This window comes from Chamaea fasciata, unplaced genomic scaffold (genome assembly GCF_029207755.1).
Source record: "Chamaea fasciata isolate MVZ Bird 193981 ecotype frontalis unplaced genomic scaffold, bChaFas1.0.hap1 SCAF_9, whole genome shotgun sequence".
NCBI classification, from domain to species: Eukaryota; Metazoa; Chordata; class Aves; order Passeriformes; family Sylviidae; genus Chamaea; species Chamaea fasciata.
The window spans coordinates 30,013,039-30,031,489 of record NW_027094094.1 but is presented as its reverse complement, the minus strand read 5'-3'; the positions used below and the strand labels follow the sequence as shown (position 1 = coordinate 30,031,489).

The 18,451-nt window shown below is 41.9% G+C and overlaps 1 protein-coding gene across 3 annotated transcripts in view; it reads left to right on the top strand.

Annotated features, from left to right (window-relative positions):
* Window positions 1-18,451, top strand: part of JMJD1C (jumonji domain containing 1C) — a 158,348-nt gene that overhangs the window by 114,884 nt on the left and 25,013 nt on the right. For 2 of the 3 annotated variants that reach the window (XM_066191689.1, XM_066191691.1), the window contains 7 exons: window positions 3,575-3,680; window positions 8,394-8,518; window positions 9,793-9,936; window positions 10,054-10,240; window positions 10,328-11,994; window positions 15,042-15,214; window positions 15,532-17,729. In XM_066191689.1, coding sequence (XP_066047786.1) covers window positions 3,575-3,680; window positions 8,394-8,518; window positions 9,793-9,936; window positions 10,054-10,240; window positions 10,328-11,994; window positions 15,042-15,214; window positions 15,532-17,729 — 4,600 coding nt within the window. The remainder of the gene's footprint in view (window positions 1-3,574; window positions 3,681-8,393; window positions 8,519-9,792; window positions 9,937-10,053; window positions 10,241-10,327; window positions 11,995-15,041; window positions 15,215-15,531; window positions 17,730-18,451) is intronic. The other variant, XM_066191690.1, reaches the window with a different exon arrangement.

Sequence of the window (18,451 nt, the reverse complement as noted above, 5' to 3'; positions counted from 1 at the left end):
AAAATGCTTCACTAAACAAAAATTTCTCCTTCCTGGTTAGGCGAGTATGATATCTTAACTTGATGGTATGGTCTGTGGTTTCAACCTGCTTGTATCGTTTTGCACAAGGATAAAGAACAGATATACTCAGAAAAGCACGGCATCTTTTTGATACTTGGGGAAAATTTCATTCCGTGTTCTTCTCAGGACATCCTTGGAGTTGAACACATCCCCAACAGGTGAGAATGATCACCTAGAGAGACATGCAGCTGACTCAGTTCTTTGGATAATTAAGCATAAAGTCCAGTCCACGGGAAGTGAATTCCTCTTTTGATCTAGAAAGAAGGAAGAATATCAGCAAAGATGAAAAAAACCTGTCATAGATTGGCAAGCTTCTGGTAGTCACATTGCCTCATGTGACTGTTTTCCAGAAGGGCAGGAGGGGTTACCTCAACCATATTTTTCTAGCCCATAGGCCCTTTGTCTTCTTCCCAGAGTTGTATATAGTCATTTGTGGAGCAAGGGGCGCTACCACTTGAAGTACATAAAGAGCTTCCTACAGGAGGTTTGAAGAAGAATATAACAGTCCCCTGTATTTGATTTGCATCCTGATTTGCATGAAGATTTCAAACCAGTATTAACATCCTTCTGGAGGAGGTATTCCAGGACTTGTGGAAAAACTAGTCTAGGAGAGGATACCATACTTACTTTTGTTTGTAAATCTACTTTCAAATGAGGAAAAGTCTGGAGAAGAATCCTGTAGGGCATTTAAATCTTCTGGAGGTTAGTCTGTCAATCATGCTGCATCAACCAAGAAGAAGATGAAAACTGAGGATTACAATTGCCAAGGTTCAGATCTGTAGACAGTAATTGTTCCTTGAGCAATATAAACACAGGGTAAGGAAAAGAACTGGGAGCTGCAGAGTCCGCTGCTTGTCTTCAGTGCTAAACTAGGGGAAGAGACTGTAAATCATCAGCCTTGCCTGTTGTCCTTTTCCTCCTGCTGCCAGAGTTTGTGATGAGTGCTGAAACAGTGTGGTTAAGGCCACTGCATTATAGTTTTAACACATTTTGCAATTGATTTCCTGGGTTTTAGATACTCACATTTAAGACTAAAGATGGAAAAAGGTAAGTCGTGGCGCACATTTTTTCATAGATGCATGTTACACAAAAGAACAGAATTTTTGAGATTACAGAAACTTGCCCTATTAATATCTTCTCCCTACCCTGTGATTGATATGTTAAATATGTATTGTGTGTATTTTTAGAAACTGGGGATTCTCTTTGGTATCATCCACGTAATCCCGGTCACACCTGCATGCAGTTTGTGTAATGGGTCTTTGACCTAAGTTGTGCTTTTTGTAGCTCATCTTTGAGCTCATCTTTCTCCAAGGGTGAGGGGATAAATACAAAATGGACTTCGCAGTCTCCTTTTCTAAGTGTTCACGTGAGCCCTCTCAGCCAAAGATGCTGGTGTCATACATCTGAATAGGAGATAGCGGTTCAAATGTGCTCTGTGTAGGATGGACATACCTTCAGTGTCAAGTTCAAAGAAGGCCAAGATGCTTAGGAAGAATATGAAATCTAAAAAAAAGCACCAGTGTGTGTTGCCTGCAGGAAACAAACCAGAAGTGGCTTAAGATGACATAGAGACTCAAAAACTTTGTGTAAAGGACTCATGGAAATGGTATAATGTGAAGAGTAACAGGTTTGATTTCGTGGTACTTAATCAATGTGTACAATCTCAAAATGAAGGTACAAATTTTCTTAGATGTGACCGAAGAGATTACTCAAAATAATGTGCAGACAAGGTCTGCACATTAACTGCATTTGTAAGTCAGCCAAACTCAGTATTGCAGTCCTTGGTCTGTTGCTTAGTGCATTTGGATCTGAGTGGGGAAGTTTTTGGTGCAGGAGTCCCTTGCAACTGCTGTGAAAGAGAGTGCATGGAGAGGAGGGCAGATGATGGGTTATCACACAGCTGCAGTTCCAGGATCTCTTGTGTTCCCCTGACAAATCGTTCCCCCTTTCCGGTGGTGGTGGTGGCATTTCTGTTTGGAGGATCATTGCGCTAATGGATTTGCCCATGTAGACAAAATAGCTAATACTCTTTTTTAAAAAACTGCTTTGGGAAAGGCCATCCTTGAATTAATTTTAGTTATGACCCTCTTGTGCCTCTGGTAATGCTAGCAACATACTTATCTGGTTGGTATTTTGAACCTTGTGGTAGAGGTCCTGTTGATCTTCCTTCACTTTCACTTTGCTCCAATTTCCATGTATTAAAATGGTCATTTTGACCATTTCTTTGATCCAAGGTCATATCCCTTTAAAAGCATAAGGAAAGAGAGTGTTTTTCTCTAACAGCCAAAGCATTGGTGCGTTCTCCATAGTGGAGCACAGCAAATCTCCCGGTGTCAGGAAGTGAATTTTGAATTGAAAATAGATATCCTGTCATCAGTGGGTTAGCAGGAATAATCTCATCCAGATGAATAGAGAGAAATTGCCTGTGTCACTGGAGGGCCTGGCAGCAATGCACAATTCACTGGGTGTCGCTTGTATCTTTGTGTTCTTGTGGCTGGAGCTCTTCATAATAAATTGTGAAACATCAAGGAACTTGTTGGAGATCAAGGAAAGAAATTGCTTGATCTCAGCTGCAGTACTGATAAAACATTCTACATTTTGTATGTGGAGAATTGCACTCATTATTTTAGCTGTCTGAAGTACTCTTGGTATAAATGAATGTTGCTGCTGCTCACGGGTTTCCAAGGCCGTCTTCTGCGTGAGGAGCCAACTGGCTTTTTTTTCTTTGCCTCAAAGATGGAAATAGCAAGTTTGCTCTGAAATAGAGAAATAAGTGTTCTAGAAGTCCAGAGACTAATGGTGATTCTTAAGTCGTGCTTGCAAGGATATGAGCCAGATTCTGTGCCTAATCTTTTTCTTGTTAGAAGGACAGAGCCACTGAATATATCTTAGTTTCCCAGGTGATACCCTGCCAAATACTGGAAAATAATCTTTTCCAGGAGAACTGATGGTAATAAAAATTAAAACATGTCTTATTTGGAACTACCTGGTTTACAAAGGCCAATATATTTGAAAATCAGCAATGGTGTTTCTCACAGAATGCTTGTTTCTCTTAAAATACTGCTTATGTGTTACGTTTGTAGGTTTGATATCTGTGTTTATGCTCAACATGTCCATATTACATTTTAGAGATATGGAAAACAGTTTTGTTTTTGTTTTTGTTTTTTTTTTTTAAATAGTAATTATTCAAACAATTCTTTGTGCATACCTGTGAACATCTAAGTCTTTAGAGGGCATTTTTAGCTTGTAGTAAGACAGTATGAAAGTGTGATCCTATTAATAGCTTACAAGTCTGGCCACATGTGGGATCTGACATACTGTGTTCCCATGAAATAACTTTTAGCACTATGTTACGCTTTTAAGTTTTTTCTAAAAATAGCACAGGGATTTGTAGGCAATCAGTAAAATTAGCATCTGACTACTTAATACTGTATTTTAAAATACATCTAGGAAAATAAACAAAAATGTTACAAGTAAACATAACATATGGTTCTTTTTTTAATCTCTACTTTAGGACGACGTAGACAGTCTAAACCCAGTTCTCAGGGATAACCCGCAGTTACATGAGGAGGTAAAAGCCTGGGTAAAGGAACAAAAGGTTCAGGAGATTTTTATGCAAGGTAATTATGTGGGAAATTGTGTTATTTATATTCTGTGTTAGCTAGTTTAAGGCCATTACTTGTGTGGGACTCATCCCATAGCATTTGTGATATAATGGAGAATATATTTTTTAACTTGGAAGTTATTTTTTTGGAAGCATTTGTTAATACAAGAAAACAAGACTGTAAGAAGCTGTTGATGATTGCTTCAGACTGTTCTTATTTCATGTTTTAGTGATTACAGCAAAAGCTGAGTATCATTAGTCTGTAGATATTTTATAAAATTTGTTGTGAAAATAAGTGTGTATGAATGGCATCCACACACATTTTGGCATGTTTAAAACTGTTCTGTCCTCTGTTAGTGTTACTGTTACGTGTGCTAACTTCTCAGATACCTGTCTGTGCTTGTAGTTCTTCACAGTTCTGTCACAGATGAAGAATACTTTCAGATCCCCACCCTGTGCTCTCTCCTCCTGACTGAAAAGTTCTTCCAAATCAGTTACAATTTGTAATGTGATTCTAATGCCAGGAGGTTGCAGAAAAAGCTGTGTACAATGATACTTAAGCTGTAGATACAAGTTACAAGAAAACTAGTATGAATTTGAAGAAGTTATTTTCATGCCATCTTGCTCATAGCAGAAATACTGTATGAATTTGCAGTATATTCATGAAGTTTCAGGAAGCTCTGCAGAGGAGTTTCTGTTACTGGGAGGCAGAAATCAGCCTCTGCAGATCTGGGCTAAAATCCCTGGGAAAGCAGTTTCAGAACAAGAATACTTAAGCAGTCATTTTGTAAATGAAGATTAGGAGGGAAGCTGTAAATAATCAGGTATTTTAAGGATGGCTCTGAGGTTTCCTTGCTGTCTAGTCTCTTTGATAAAACCAAGATCAGAAGACAAAAGGAATATGGTAAGTATAATACTGAACTTAGAGTAAAATACTTCTGTCTTTCCTTCTGTGGAGTTTCTCCTTTGACTAGACCTGATTCTTATGGGCCACAACAAAAGGATGCTGAAAAAACAAACGTGGAATTGTGTAGATAGTAAGTTGGTATGTTGGTGTTAGTCATTTTAGGCATTACTTTTGGTATCTTCATATGCAATACAAATTAATAGTCTGTTGATGAAATTTGCAGACAAAACTGGATTGAGAGGTGCTGCAAAATCAAATCAGGGCTATACGAAAAGGAAACTGAAATTGAGCTTGTTTATTGTATTTCATTAGAGTTACCAGCAAAATACCGTAAAGGCCTCTGTGTACGCTGGTACAGAATCAATACTTGAGCAAAGCTCCAGCAGTATTGAAGTGGTCTCATTTAAAGTCTCATCTAAATGAGACAACCAGCCCATCACCCATACAACTCCCTCCCGTCATTCCAGGAACTGTATTTTTGTCTTTATAGATATAAATCCTCAGAGGTTTCTGTGCTTAGAAGTGCACAAATGAAGAGTAATATAGATGATAAGATGAATTTCCTGCCAATGTCCTTGAAGGCTAGCTGTCCTCATCTAAGGAGAAGCTTTAGATCCACTTGCTCCCCGATGTGATGTGCGACCTGAGGAGACACATGCTTCCTCACGAGGGCCTTGGCAGTGCCCCCACCTCAGCCCCATGGGATGGTGGTCAGCCAGCAGAGACTGCTGTCACATTCTCCTGGTACATAATCTGCTCCTGGCCATGCAGACTTTACATTGGCACCAAACTCCCAGTGGCTTAGGGTCAGCCCTCTGACAGTGTTGGCTGCTGTAATTAGTCATGTTCTCTTCCTTTTCTCCTCCTCTCTCTTCTCTGGTTTGCCTCACCTTCTCCATTACCATTTTCTTGTTCCCTGCAATTTGAGCTACATTTTCGGTTCTGCCTCGGCTAGATGCATCTGTTAAGGTTATTACCACATTCTCGTACTTCATCTTCGACCACATTTTTAGTATCCAGCCTTTTCCTTGTTTTCTGTGATGCTGAGACCTTCATATCATAACTTAGTATTTTCTACTTTGACTCTTGCAGCTAAAACACAGCTCATCTGAAGAAAGAGGAGGGTCTGATAGAAGCATTAAAATCTGCTTCCAAATATTTGGGAAGAAACATGCCAATTTGAGGAGGGAGAATTTTAGTCAAAACCAGTCCAATTATTTACAAGAATGAGACTAAGGAAAAAAATTGGCTCATTCAACTTTTTCTTTGGGCGGCAGTCACAGCAGCATGCTTTACAGTAGAGATTGTAGCTTTGGCAGGAAAGTAGCTTGTTCCTTGTTTAATAAAAAAATGAAACTCCTCCCAAACTTGGCCAAGTTGAAAGCTTTTGGGACAAATAAAACCGGTTCAAGGAACATAGTGAAGTGTCTTTGATTTTTAACAATTAAAATATTTGATTTCTTTCTTCCGATTAGACTTTTTATCATTACAATCTCAGGCTGCATGTATAATAATCCTCTTGAAACACCGAGTGTGCCTCAGCTCTGAACATACTTTCTCATAGTACTGCACAGGCTGTTTCAACAATGTGTAGCTGGCGTGATTCAGCCAGGGACTGGAGACAAAGCCAGGCTTTTCCTGTAATGGCTGCTTGGGGCTGGGCTGGGCTGGAGCTGAGCTGGTCTGTGTCGTGTGACTGCAGTTTAATCTTTCTCCTCCTTCCTGTCACCCCATCAGCCTGTAAGAAAAAAAATCAACCCACTGTTTTTAAAGGTAGATAAATTCTCTTTTAAAAATAGATAGGGTAACAGCTGGGATGAAGGACGGACACAGATTAGAAGGAGTAAGAGGAAAGAAATTGGCACTGTGTCAGCGTAGGGGAGTATGGGAGAAGCTGGAAGCCGTTGGAGAAGGAAGGATGGAGCTTGTAAGCTGAGAAGACTGGGGGAAAGGACTTAGAAGCTAGTGGCCTGTAGTCATAGTAATGCTAAAATGAGACAAGCTGGGCAGATGCTGGTTCTGCTTATGCTAGAGACTGAAAATCATTGTGCAGTTAGCAGCAGGATGCAAGAGAGGAGGAGCTTGGATAGGAAAGCAGGAATGGCAGATTTACACAAAGACACAGGCAGAATTTTACTGAGACTGTCTGAGTAAGGCAGAGCTTTGGGACAGCCGTTGAAAGTTCAAGATGTGGAGAATGTGGACGGGTCAGGCAGTCAGAAGTGTGGGAGCTGAGCTGGAGGTGTTTTGCAGGGGCATATGGAGTAAGGGTTGGAGAGAAGCCATCAGGAAATGTGTCCCCGTGGGAACCCTGTCTGGTCCGAGACCAGAAATGTGAGACACAAGCTTGTAGATTGTTCCTCTTTTTCTGCCCGTATGTACCTGTGATTGGCAGTGCCTATGCTGGCACGCTGCTGCCTCTTGTCTGTGCTGCTGGAAACGTACTCCAGGCATGAGTTAAGGCTGCCATGAATGATGTGGATGGGGGTAAGAAGCTGCTGCAGTGTGGTGTTTCTCTTCCCAGCTGGTTTTAAAAAATGAGGTAGCCACGTGCAAAAAGTATTTCAAGAGACCACTTGGAAATTACTAAATAATGACTGCTTTTGCACTTCTCTTGATCTCTCAAATGTTGACATTAAAAACAGTCCTTACAGTAGCACACTGTCACATGCAGAGGGTGTAACAGACCCAGTTGTGTGATCCTGGATACTTTTTGCTAGAGAAAGCTGTCACCTGTGAGGTCCCTGGCCTGTTTGCTGCAGATGTTTGAGCTTGCTTAATGTACTGGGCAGGGCTTGGAAAATCTGATCTTTAGGAAAGACAGGGGAATTCTGACCTTGCCTGTGTGGTTCAGCAACTAAGCAGTCTTAAATCACTTCAGCTAGGCTGTTTGTAGATGGTCACTGACTGGTTTTTCCTCCCTTCCTGTTTGCCTGACCTGGGGTTTGATTGCGGAAGTTGCAAAACCCACACAGTTGGAGCTGAACTTGGTGGCAGTGTTGCTCGGTCATACCAAATGCTATACAAACACCAAGTGCAATGAAACGTAAGAGGTCCAGTGATCAAGTCAGATACTGAATATGAATAAAACCGTTAAGTCTTGATTTCTGGGTCTTGAAACAAACTGTAAAATAGGTACTATATATAATAGCTCTTCATCCCCACGGGCTTTTGGAGGTGAATTAAACCAAACTTGGCAAAATGTGTGAGCTTTCTTTAGATTTGGTATGTCTGAAAACAGGAGATGAAGACTTCACAGTGTGTGTGTGCCCGAGCGTTCTGTGTGGCCGTGGCAGGCAGGGGATCATTCCACTGCCTTTGCTTGTTGTAATGGAGAGAAACTCTGTGGTCACTTATGGGAAAGACTTGGCAGATGCAGAGCCTAACCACCAAGATGTAAATCTTTTAGCCAGCAAAGCAGCTGGGCATGTGACTAGCCTGTTAAATGGCTTCTGTATAACCTGCTGCTGCCACTTTCCAGCCTTTCAGATTACTTTCCTGTGGTTGCTCTTTGTAGGCAGGAATTTTCCCATCGTGTCATCACGGTTGCAGAAAGATTTAGTTAGATAAGAAAATTGTATGTTGAAAATGTTAGCAGAATTAACCTTAAAGCATACTTATATGGACCATTTGCATTTCAAAATGTCTTCCTGAATCTGTGGTTAGCTGTCCATACCATGTGCACTATATATCTGCTGCGAAGCCTGAATAAAAGGCAGGAAAATCCATGTATGCCTTTATTTTTCTTTATTTTTCTTTTTTTCTTTTTTTTTTTTTTGTCTACATTCCTCAATGGCTTTTTTATTTCTTCCCCTTCCAAAGGTCCGTACTCCTTAAATGGTTATAGGGTGAGAGTGTACAGACAGGATTCTGCCACCCAGTGGTTCACTGGCATCATCACTCACCATGATCTCTTCTCCCGCACTATGGTGGTTATGAATGACCAGGTGAGTTGATGGATGATACTCAGAAAACAAGCTGCGAGTAAACTATGCCTCGGGAGGTTCTAATGTTTGTTGGTAGCGCACAGAAACACACCCAGTTGGTTCAATTCCGGCAGGTTGAGGGTATTGCTGTGCTGAAACTACAGCGCAACTGTGTTGGGCTATCAGTTAAATCCTCCTGAAGCTGAGCATTTGTGCAGTGATATGATTAATACCAGTCCTGCAGTTTCTTCTGCTGTTGCTATTTGACTGGGGAAGTCTTTGAAGTGAAGCAATCCAGTTTGAAGAACTGGTCTTCCCTGTCTGCTCTGTTGAGAATTTCTTCTCACAAGAACGAAATCTTTCAGCACTGCAGTAATGGTTACTTTTTTCCAAGCAATTGAAATAGTCACTTTCTGCAATTTATTGAATTAAGCATTTACTGCAGCCCTAATTTACATTTGCTGTGGTGGATTTTAGTTTTATTTTGGAATTTGATGTTACAAAAGGAGTTAATACTGATACTTTTAATGGCAGTAATGAATTCTATTTCAGGAGAGTAGAGTGATGACTCAACAGTAATAGAGTGAATGACCCATCTGCCTTGAAATGACTGACAAAGCCATGTGTAACAATGAAAATTTAAGACTAGTCTGTTACTCAGATAAATTCTCCCCCTTAATTTGCTCAAATTAATATTCCCCAAGTGTTACTTTTTCACTTTGTACCATATCCTTTGAAGATCTGTTTAGCATTTCCTACTTTAGGAAGTATTTCTCACTAGTAATGTTGAACAGTTCTAGAGTTCTTCTTTCCAGTCATTTTGGTTCGCTTCTTGTAATAGTTTTGCTTCTGTTGAAAGCAGTACTGTAATGTGTTTCTGCAGTAGAATTTATAGTATATTAAAATAATTCTATAAAATATTTGTATATTGTAATTACTGCTTAGGGATTATTCTGTTAATAGCTTGTTAAATCTCAAATTTGCAGGTCAGTTGAGGGGGAAGGAATGGGTGGTGGGGTACTTTTTGCTTTTTTTAAAATAAAACCATTTTTTGCAATGACATGTAAAAACACATTTGCTTTGGTTTGACACTGTTCCCAGCATTTGTTGTGTCATATGTCAGTTCTGCTTGTCAGGATTAAGTAGGCTTTTCTCTGATTAGTCTTTAGCACACAAAATAGACTGGTGAACACTGGTACAGAAAATACAGATTAGGCATTGTCTGAACATCTGTGGATTGTTATTTTCTCTCTTCTCTTTTTTCTTTTTTTTTTCTTTTTTTTTACATAAACCAGGTGTTAGAACCTCAGAATGTTGATCCTTCTATGGTTCAGATGACCTTTCTAGATGATGTTGTTCACTCTTTGTTGAAAGGTGAAAATATTGGCATCACTTCACGCCGACGGTCTCGTTCCAACCAGAACAGCAACACAGTTCACGTAGATACATTTATCTTTTTACCTAAGTATTTTAGTGTATTGCAAATGTTAAAAATACATGTTTAAAGACACTGATTAACGTTGCGTTTAAGTCCATTAATAACGAATTATTTTTAGGGTCATTATACACGTGCACAAGCAAATAGTCCCAGACCAGCAATGAATTCCCAAACTGCAGCACCAAGACAGAATTCTCACCAGCAACAGAGGAATACTCGGCCAAATAAGAGGAAAGGCTCTGATAGCAGTATGCCTGATGAGGAGAAGATGAAAGATGAAAGATACGATTATATAGGTCGAGGAGGTAAAAGTGGTTAATGGAAAGGGAGGGAGAGCTTCCTAAAACTGTATTAGACTGAAAATCTGATAGATGTGTTTTTATCTTTTGCAGAAAACCCCAAAACCAAAAATAAACACTTTCTTAGTAAGAGAAGAAAACCTGAGGAGGATGAAAAAAAACTGAATATGAAGAGACTGCGAACAGACAATATCTCAGATTATTCTGAGAGCAGTGACTCAGAGATTTCAAATAAAAGATTAACAGATTCATCCTCGGAGCAAAATTCAGAAAATGAGTTAAAAAGCAAGAACTCTTCAAAGATAAATGGAGAAGAAGGAAAATCCCAAACTACTGAGGAAGTAGAGCAGACACTAACAGATAGACAATCTCCATGGGATGAAGGACAGCAGGATAAAAACCATGAAGAGACAGAAAGACTGAAGTCGTCAGTCTTGGATCATCAGGAAAAATCTTCGCTCCATGCAGCGGAGCAGCCAACACTTTATGAGCAGAATGTCAGCAAGGATCCACCTGTTCAAGAGTGTAATGCAGAAAAACATCATACTGTGGAGTTAAAAAATGAGTTTTCACCCAGACCTCCTACTCCTAAGTGTGTTGTTGATGTTACTAATAAAAACAACTCTGAAAAGGAGAACCAGGATAATACTGCAAGTACCTTTGGTTTGCAAACAGTTCAGAAAATAGAATCTCACAGCAGTGATTTAAAGCAGCAATTTGCAAATGCAAATTTCCTTGAAGCAAGAAAACAGGAAGCTGATCAAAGTTGGGTTAGCAGTGTTGGTAAAACGGATTCGATACAACCTGGGGTTGTAAAAACGTTACCAGTAAATGAACACTTAAATTCTGAAAAAGTGCAGTATGGCTCATTTATGTCTTCGTTAAATGTAGCTTCTCTAGCAGAAGAGAGTAAACTGCGTAAACAAAGTCCAGTCCCTGATTCTGGGAAGTCAAAATCTAGTGCTTCAGTTGATCATCCTAAAACAAAGTCACCTGATGTTAAGCCTAAATTCACCCAATCTTCTGATACTGTGAAGTCTAAGGTTAGTTCCCAAAACAGCCATGCTACTGGATTAACAAGGTCAGCCAATAAAACCGATCATGATTTGCCTAGGTCTAGTTTTCATCCAGTTCCAGCTAGAGTTAGTGCTCTAGAAGCTACTAAGAGTCCTCTTATCATTGACAAGAATGAACATTTCACAGTATACAGGGACCCCACTCTGATTGGACAAGAAACAGGAACTAATCACATTTCACCTTACTTGCATCAGCATAATTATCCTCTGCATTCCTCATCCCACCGAACCTGTTTAAATCCAAATGCACATCATCCTGCATTAACTGGTTCATCCCATCTGCTCGCTGGGTCTTCAGCTCAGGCTCCCTTGTCCGCTATTAACACTCACCCCCTTAGTAGCGCATCTCACCATTCTGTTCATCACCCTCATCTACTTCCCACAGTGTTGCCCGGAGTGCCTGCTGCCTCCTTGCTGGGTGCCCACCCGCGACTAGAGACTGCTCATGCTAGCAGCTTAAGCCATTTGGCATTAGCACACCAGCAGCAGCAACAGATGTTACAACACCAGTCTCCACATCTTCTCGGACAAGCTCATCCTTCTGCTTCCTATAATCAGCTAGGGCTTTATCCAATTATTTGGCAGTATCCAAATGGAACACATGCTTACTCAGGACTCGGTCTGCCCTCCTCCAAATGGGTCCACCCAGAAACTCCTGTTAACGCGGAGGCTTCCTTGAGAAGGGTAAGTGAAAATCCTTTCTTAATGACGTGTTTAGCTGGGCCTGGTGTCTCCCAGCCGTGATTTCCTAGGTACAGATGTGGTCGTTTGTGTCATACTCTGATACTCTGGTTTTTGAGTAGGCAGAGAACTAGGAATGGAACTGTAGCTGTGACCATTGTTTTATGGTGGATGTGTGTAGGGAGGTTTTCCAGACCTTGATTTCCTAAGAATTCTGAAGAAAGATGAAATGTTTGTTTTTAATTTATGACTAAAAGTGAGGTCAGCGAGCTTGTTTGGAACTCAAGTTCACAGGGTAAATATTTGCTACCTCGAACTGTGTACCATTGTGTAAGTGAAATATTAGGAGAGGTGGGACAGTCATCTTCATAGTGACTCTGTGCATGCTCACTCAATAATGGTGGAAGATGGAGAAGGAGGGAGTACTAAATCCAATGGGAAGTTCTGAAGAGAAATGCTCCTGCATTTATAAATGTTTCATGCACACTGTACACCCATTTCTCTTGTCTTTACACCTATCCGTGTACCCTTTTCTTGGCGTGACATTTTCTCCCCTTCTGTTTCTGTTGACACACATCCCTGCCTTCCCATCTGCTTTCTACTCCTCTGTATTCAAGTCAGAGTGATTCCTCTTGTCTGTTTGCTGAGTGTAACCACTGAAGTCCCAGAAGAAATGGTTTGTGTTTTTCAGCCTAGTGCCCAGTGCGGTGGTGGGGTTTGGCAGGCAGATGTGGCAATTACAGGAAAAGTTTTCTTAGCTCCTGAAGGCTTGGGGTATGGCCTGCTCATTGTAGGCACCTCAGAGGAATAGTGTGAGGTGAAGTGTGTGTAGTGCAGACAGAAACTTTGGAGAGCTTTACTGCCAGCTTCAATTAAACCACCACTGGGCATGTGCATACGGATCTTTAGAGCCGTTCAACTCGGCCTAATTTGGGCAGATTTTCACAGGGACCACAGAAAGCATGTCACTGACAGTGGTCCTTCTGCCAAATTGTAAGCCTTTGTGTCAAAGCTTGGCGTTCTGAATGGTTGGAAAGGTTTGGGGTTTTTTTCCATCATGGGGAAGGCTGTTCCTCCCCAGATTCATTCTGAAAAAAAAGCCAAACGTTGTGGCTAAGTCTTTCCCAAAACAGTCAGTTTGAGTTGGCCTTGTACTATGAAGTGAGTTTGGTCTAAAATGTGATACAATCAGAACGAAGCAGTGAAGAAAAAGCCTAAGAGAAAAAGATAGGTGGATTTATCTTTTCGTGTTGCTGCCTGCTCCACCCCATCCAGAAGTCCATTTTAAAAGAACTTACGATAGACATTTTCACTTTGGCTGCCTGAAGAATGCAGCCCTGCATACCGAGGCACGTAGCTCCTTAATTATGTTGATATGTGGCAATTGTCTTGTGGTGACTTGTCTTCTGGATCTCGCACTGGAGGCCTTTTTAAAATAGATCTTAGAAACCCGGAATGGGCGTTTCCAAGGTCGGTTTGCATGGATGCCACAATCACAGAAAAGGATCTGTGTTTCAGCTGTAAGAGCAGCAGCAGCATCCACCCTTGGCTCAGGCTGTGCCGTGTCTGAGCTGAAGGAAGTGTGCCCCAAGCCCGCCTTTCCCTGCAGTCCTTGGGTGGCTGTGGCAGCTCCCGTGTTTGGGCTGGGCAGTAGATGGTTGCAGGTGGAGTCACGGAGCTGTTTGAGCAATGCTTGGTGCTCAGGCAGATGTTCCCCAGCTCCTCTAGGGAGAAGGTGACGAGCCTTCTTTGCATAATACTTTAATACAGCTTACAGGCTGTTCGTGGGAACTCACCACAGCGTGGGAACTCCTGGCCTAGGAAACGTGCGCACTAAAACTGTGAGCGCAGACCCAAGTGGCTGCTTTAAATATTCAAAAACACAGAAATCAGAACTTCAAAGCTGTAGCACCTGCAGATCTATTCTGTGCTCTGTGCATGTGTCATGAGAGCTCCTGGCTCCCCTTCTGCTGCAGCACTTCCCAACTGGAGTTGCCGAGTCTGGGGAGAAGGGTAGGGATGGACTGGTGAGGAGCGTAGGGAGGGGAAGAAGGTGGGGATGGACAAGCACCACGCGGCTTTGGGATGTGCACAAAAGGTCACTCTTGTCCCCAGTCCCTTCTTGGCTTGTCCCCAGCACTTGAGCCCCATTTGAAAACAGGTGCCCTGCTTTTCCCCTCTGCTGTGTGCACTTCTTGTAAGCAGGTCTCCGAAGCAGAGGAGACAGAGAACTGCTCCTGGTCTTTTCTCCAGGCTGTTACACAAGTTTCAGTAAAGATAAGAAAACAGAAACTTACCAAAGTAGTAGATTAAAAAGTAGTTTCACAGTTTGGGATTTACCAGTGTGTCTAAATGAGGAGGGCCCACCTTTGGAGTGTTTAGGTACTCAGCATAAAATCGGGCTGCCTGTTTGCCTTGCTGCACAGTGTGGCAAATGTGTAATTTATGGTTTAACAGTATGATGATGGTGATCAAGCCAAATAAAACTGCCTGACTAAATAAAGCAGATTAATTAGGATTATCATACCTAATCATTTGTTGAGGCAGGAGAGGAACAATCCAGGAAGGAGATACTTACATCCCTTTTATTGAGATTTGTCATAAGGCTAGAGATAAAATTGCTTCCAGAAATATCAAGCCGTATTTGTATTTCTAAACAAATACTTCTTGCAATTGTTTGAAGAGATAATGGTCTTTTTACTAGTAGCTGAATTTAAGTGTTGTCAGGTTGTCATTGGTTTGTTAATTTTGATGAGCTTGAGATTGTAGAATTAACTGCTCATCCTGAGTACTTGAAAATAAAGGGGCTCTAAGAATGCATCTGAAATGTGTAAACTGTTTTGTATGCTGGAAATCCAGGGGAAGTACAGTCATGTTTTAGTTGGTCAAAAGAAGTGACTTAAAATGTTAGATTTTATTTACTGTTTATGGTTTGATGCTGAAATACATTGCTTCACTTGGATCATCGGTAGGACTTGGCAGATTTACCCTTGTGCTCCCATGATCATTTTGAAATCTGATTTTATTTTTTGTTTGGTTGATGTCAACAGAATACTCCCAGCCCCTGGTTACATCAGCCCACCCCAGTGACCTCAGCTGACAGCCTTGGTTTACGGAGTCACATCCCTGTGCGACCATCCAGCGCAGATCCCCTTCGGCCTCTCAAACTGACAACACATTCCAGCCCGCCTTTGTCCAAAAGCATCGCGGAGCATCGCAAAGAGTGAGTTTGCCGTTGAACTCCGTGCGTGAGGGTGCATTGCAGCAAGTGATGTTGCCTTTTAGCTTCCTTTTAGTTTATTTGTGGATGTGAATGCCTGTGGGGGGCATGGGCTTGTCACTGTGTTGCCTTGTTGACTTGGTGTGGTACTTGAGCTCATGAGTCATTTGAAGACTTCTGAAAATCGTACCTTATATAGAGCAAAGTTTATTTTGTGTTAATAGATAACTTCGTTCAGGGCATGGGAAGAACGGTCTTCTGTCTAGCACATTGTACCACGCTCAGGCTAACCCGTGTTTGCTTAACCTTTCTTCAAACAGAGAACTGGAGAGGAAAGGGTTTGTTGAACCTTTGCGTTCTGTTACCGCTGCGCCGGTGAAGAGTGAACTAGAGCAGAGCAGAACGCAGACAGCAAAGGAGAGCCATATGCACAGACATTATGCAGATCCAATGTTGAACCAGCTGCCAAGGCCACCACAGGAGACTGGGGAGCGACTGAGCAAATACAAAGAAGAACACAGACGGATCCTCCAAGAAAGTATTGAAGTTGCTCCTTTCACAGCTAAAATAAAGGCACTGGAGGGAGAGAGAGAGAACTACTCCAGGGTAACATCCTTATCTTCAAGTCCCAAAAGCCATTCAGTAAAATACGACAAAGATGCTGAACGCTCTGTGTCTGAACTGTATAAAATGAAACATTCGGTGCCACAGAGTTTGCCACAGAGTAACTATTTCACTACCTTGTCTAACAGTGTAGTAAATGAACCACCAAGATCATACCCATCAAAGGAAGCTTCAGGTGTATATGCTGATAAGCAAACTAATTGTCCTTCAACAGCAGCTAGTCCCCAGGCTCTCCCCTCCTACATTTCTTCCCTTTCAAAGCCGCCACCTTTAATTAAGCACCAACCAGAGAGCGAAGGCTCTGCAAGCAAGATACCCGAGCAACTTTCACAGTCGGTGCAGTCTCACTCTGTAAATTCTTTCAGAAGTGACAGCAGGAGCCCCACTCAGTTGTCAGTCTCATCTTCAAATACACTCCGGAGTATGCCTGCCTTGCATAGGGCCCCTGTGTTTCACCCTCCTGTGCACCAGAACCTGGAGAAGAAGGAGAGCAGCTATAGCAGCCTTTCTCCTCCAACTCTAACCCCTGTTCAACCCGTTAATGCTGGTGGTGGCAAAATACAGGAGTTACAGAAACCGCCAACTTTAGTACCTGAGCCCAAGGAAGCCCAAACTGTTTACAAGGGCACTTCTGAACAGAATTTATCAGAAATGTGGAAGTCTAATAATGCCCCAAATACTGAGAAAGTGGATTGGCACAGCGAAAGGATGAGTGGAAAGTCGCAGTCCGCTACAGCGTCTGTTATTGTGCGTCCTCCTTCTAGCACAAAATACGAGAATGTACCAGTAATGCAGTCTGCTTCCAAAGATCGAGTCAGTGAGAGATCTTCAGCTGTGACAAATCCAGCAGATTGCCTGAAAACAGCGGAAGCCAGGGAGACTGGAAGGATCGTACTGCCAAATATGAACTCAGACAGTGCTCGCACACAGTATGAAAAGAAATTTGCAGCTGTCTCGCAAGGCAGCATTCCTCGTGCCGTCACCCCCACCACAACTATCATGTGCAGCACCAGAACGGATGTCAGTGCCCCAGCAGCAATGACGACCAGCGTGGCGAGCCGGGGGAGCTCTGAAGTGACTTACTCGGTGTCGGGCGCGGTGCCCTGCGCGCCGCTGGAGTGCACGGCCCCGAGAGCGGCCGGCCAGGCCCAGGCCCAGCCCCAGGAGTGCAAGGTCAGCACTCCAGCTCCGGTTACATCCGCTGCTGGCAGCGCTGCTCAGCCCAGCTCGGGATTCACCACCTCTACTGACTTTGTCCATTTGAAAAAGCACAAGGCGGCGTTGGCTGCAGCTCAGTTTAAAAGTAGTAACGCCACTGAGACCGAGTCCAACTCTGTGAAAAATCAGACATTTTCAACCTCTCTCTCCCTAGACAGCGCTATCGTCTGTAATACAATAAACAAAGCGAACTCTGTAGGCAGTGGGCAAACTTCCCAGACGAGTCAGCCAAACTACCACACTAAGCTGAAAAAGGCTTGGCTAACAAGGCATTCAGAGGAAGATAAAAACACTAATAAAAAAGAGAATTCAGGGAACAGTGTTTCAGAAATTATTAAGCCGTGTACTGTCAATTTAATAGCTTCTACATCTAATGATTTGCAAAATAACATAGATAGCAAAATCTTGGCGGATAAGTTTGTAAAGGAAGATAAGCACCCAAGGAGAAAAGGAAAACGAACTTACGAGTCTGGCTCTGAAAGTGGTGACTCTGATGAAAGCGAGAGCAAGTCAGAGCAAAGGACTAAACGGCAGCCCAAGCCAACTTACAAAAAGAAACAAAATGATTTGCAGAAAAAAAAGGGTGATACCGAGGAAGAAGTGAAACCAAATGGTGTTCTTAGCAGGAGCGCCAAAGAAAAAAGCAAGCTGAAGTTACAGAGCGGCAGTAACAGCAGTGAGTATATTAATCTGGAAGTATATTAATTTGGAAGACACAGAAGCATGTGAAGTCCGACATTGTTAATCCTGGAGGGTTTGTCATGCACAATAGCTGGGAAAGGAGCTAAAAAACATGCCTGTGTAAATGAGTAGGTCCAGATTTGTCTATCTTGAGGCCATTTGAAATATCCTGGTGTAAGAAATAGAGCAGTTTGTATGTCCGTGTTAACAAATTGGTTCTTGGCCTAAAAATAAGCAGTAAACCGTCTCGTTTATGTTGTCCATCAGAATTGAGCAGGCTGGTGTGTATAGTTGTACCACTTGTATTGAGCTATATATTTATATATGTTGGTGTTTTTTTATTTTAAGATCAGATGCATTTATTTTTAGAGCACTGCTGGAGGGAAAGATTCTCTGTTGTTGAACTCTAATTCATCCTTTGATCAGAAAGCCAGAGGCAGTTCCTTGAGAGCCTGATGCCACTCAGTTACGATTTGGTTAATTTAATGAAAGGTTTAAGGGAGAATAATTTCACACTCCTAAGTAGCATGTGTAGTACATGGTGTTAACATCCCTCTTGTTTAAGGAATAAAAAAAATTTAGGGAAATACAAATTTCCATTTAAATGTAATACTATAACGTGTAGCAGATTGTAATTAGATTAATATGAAAAGAGAAACTGGTCTGCCAACATAAGGGATTTTATTTAAAAACTTGCCTAAATGTTTATCCCAATTT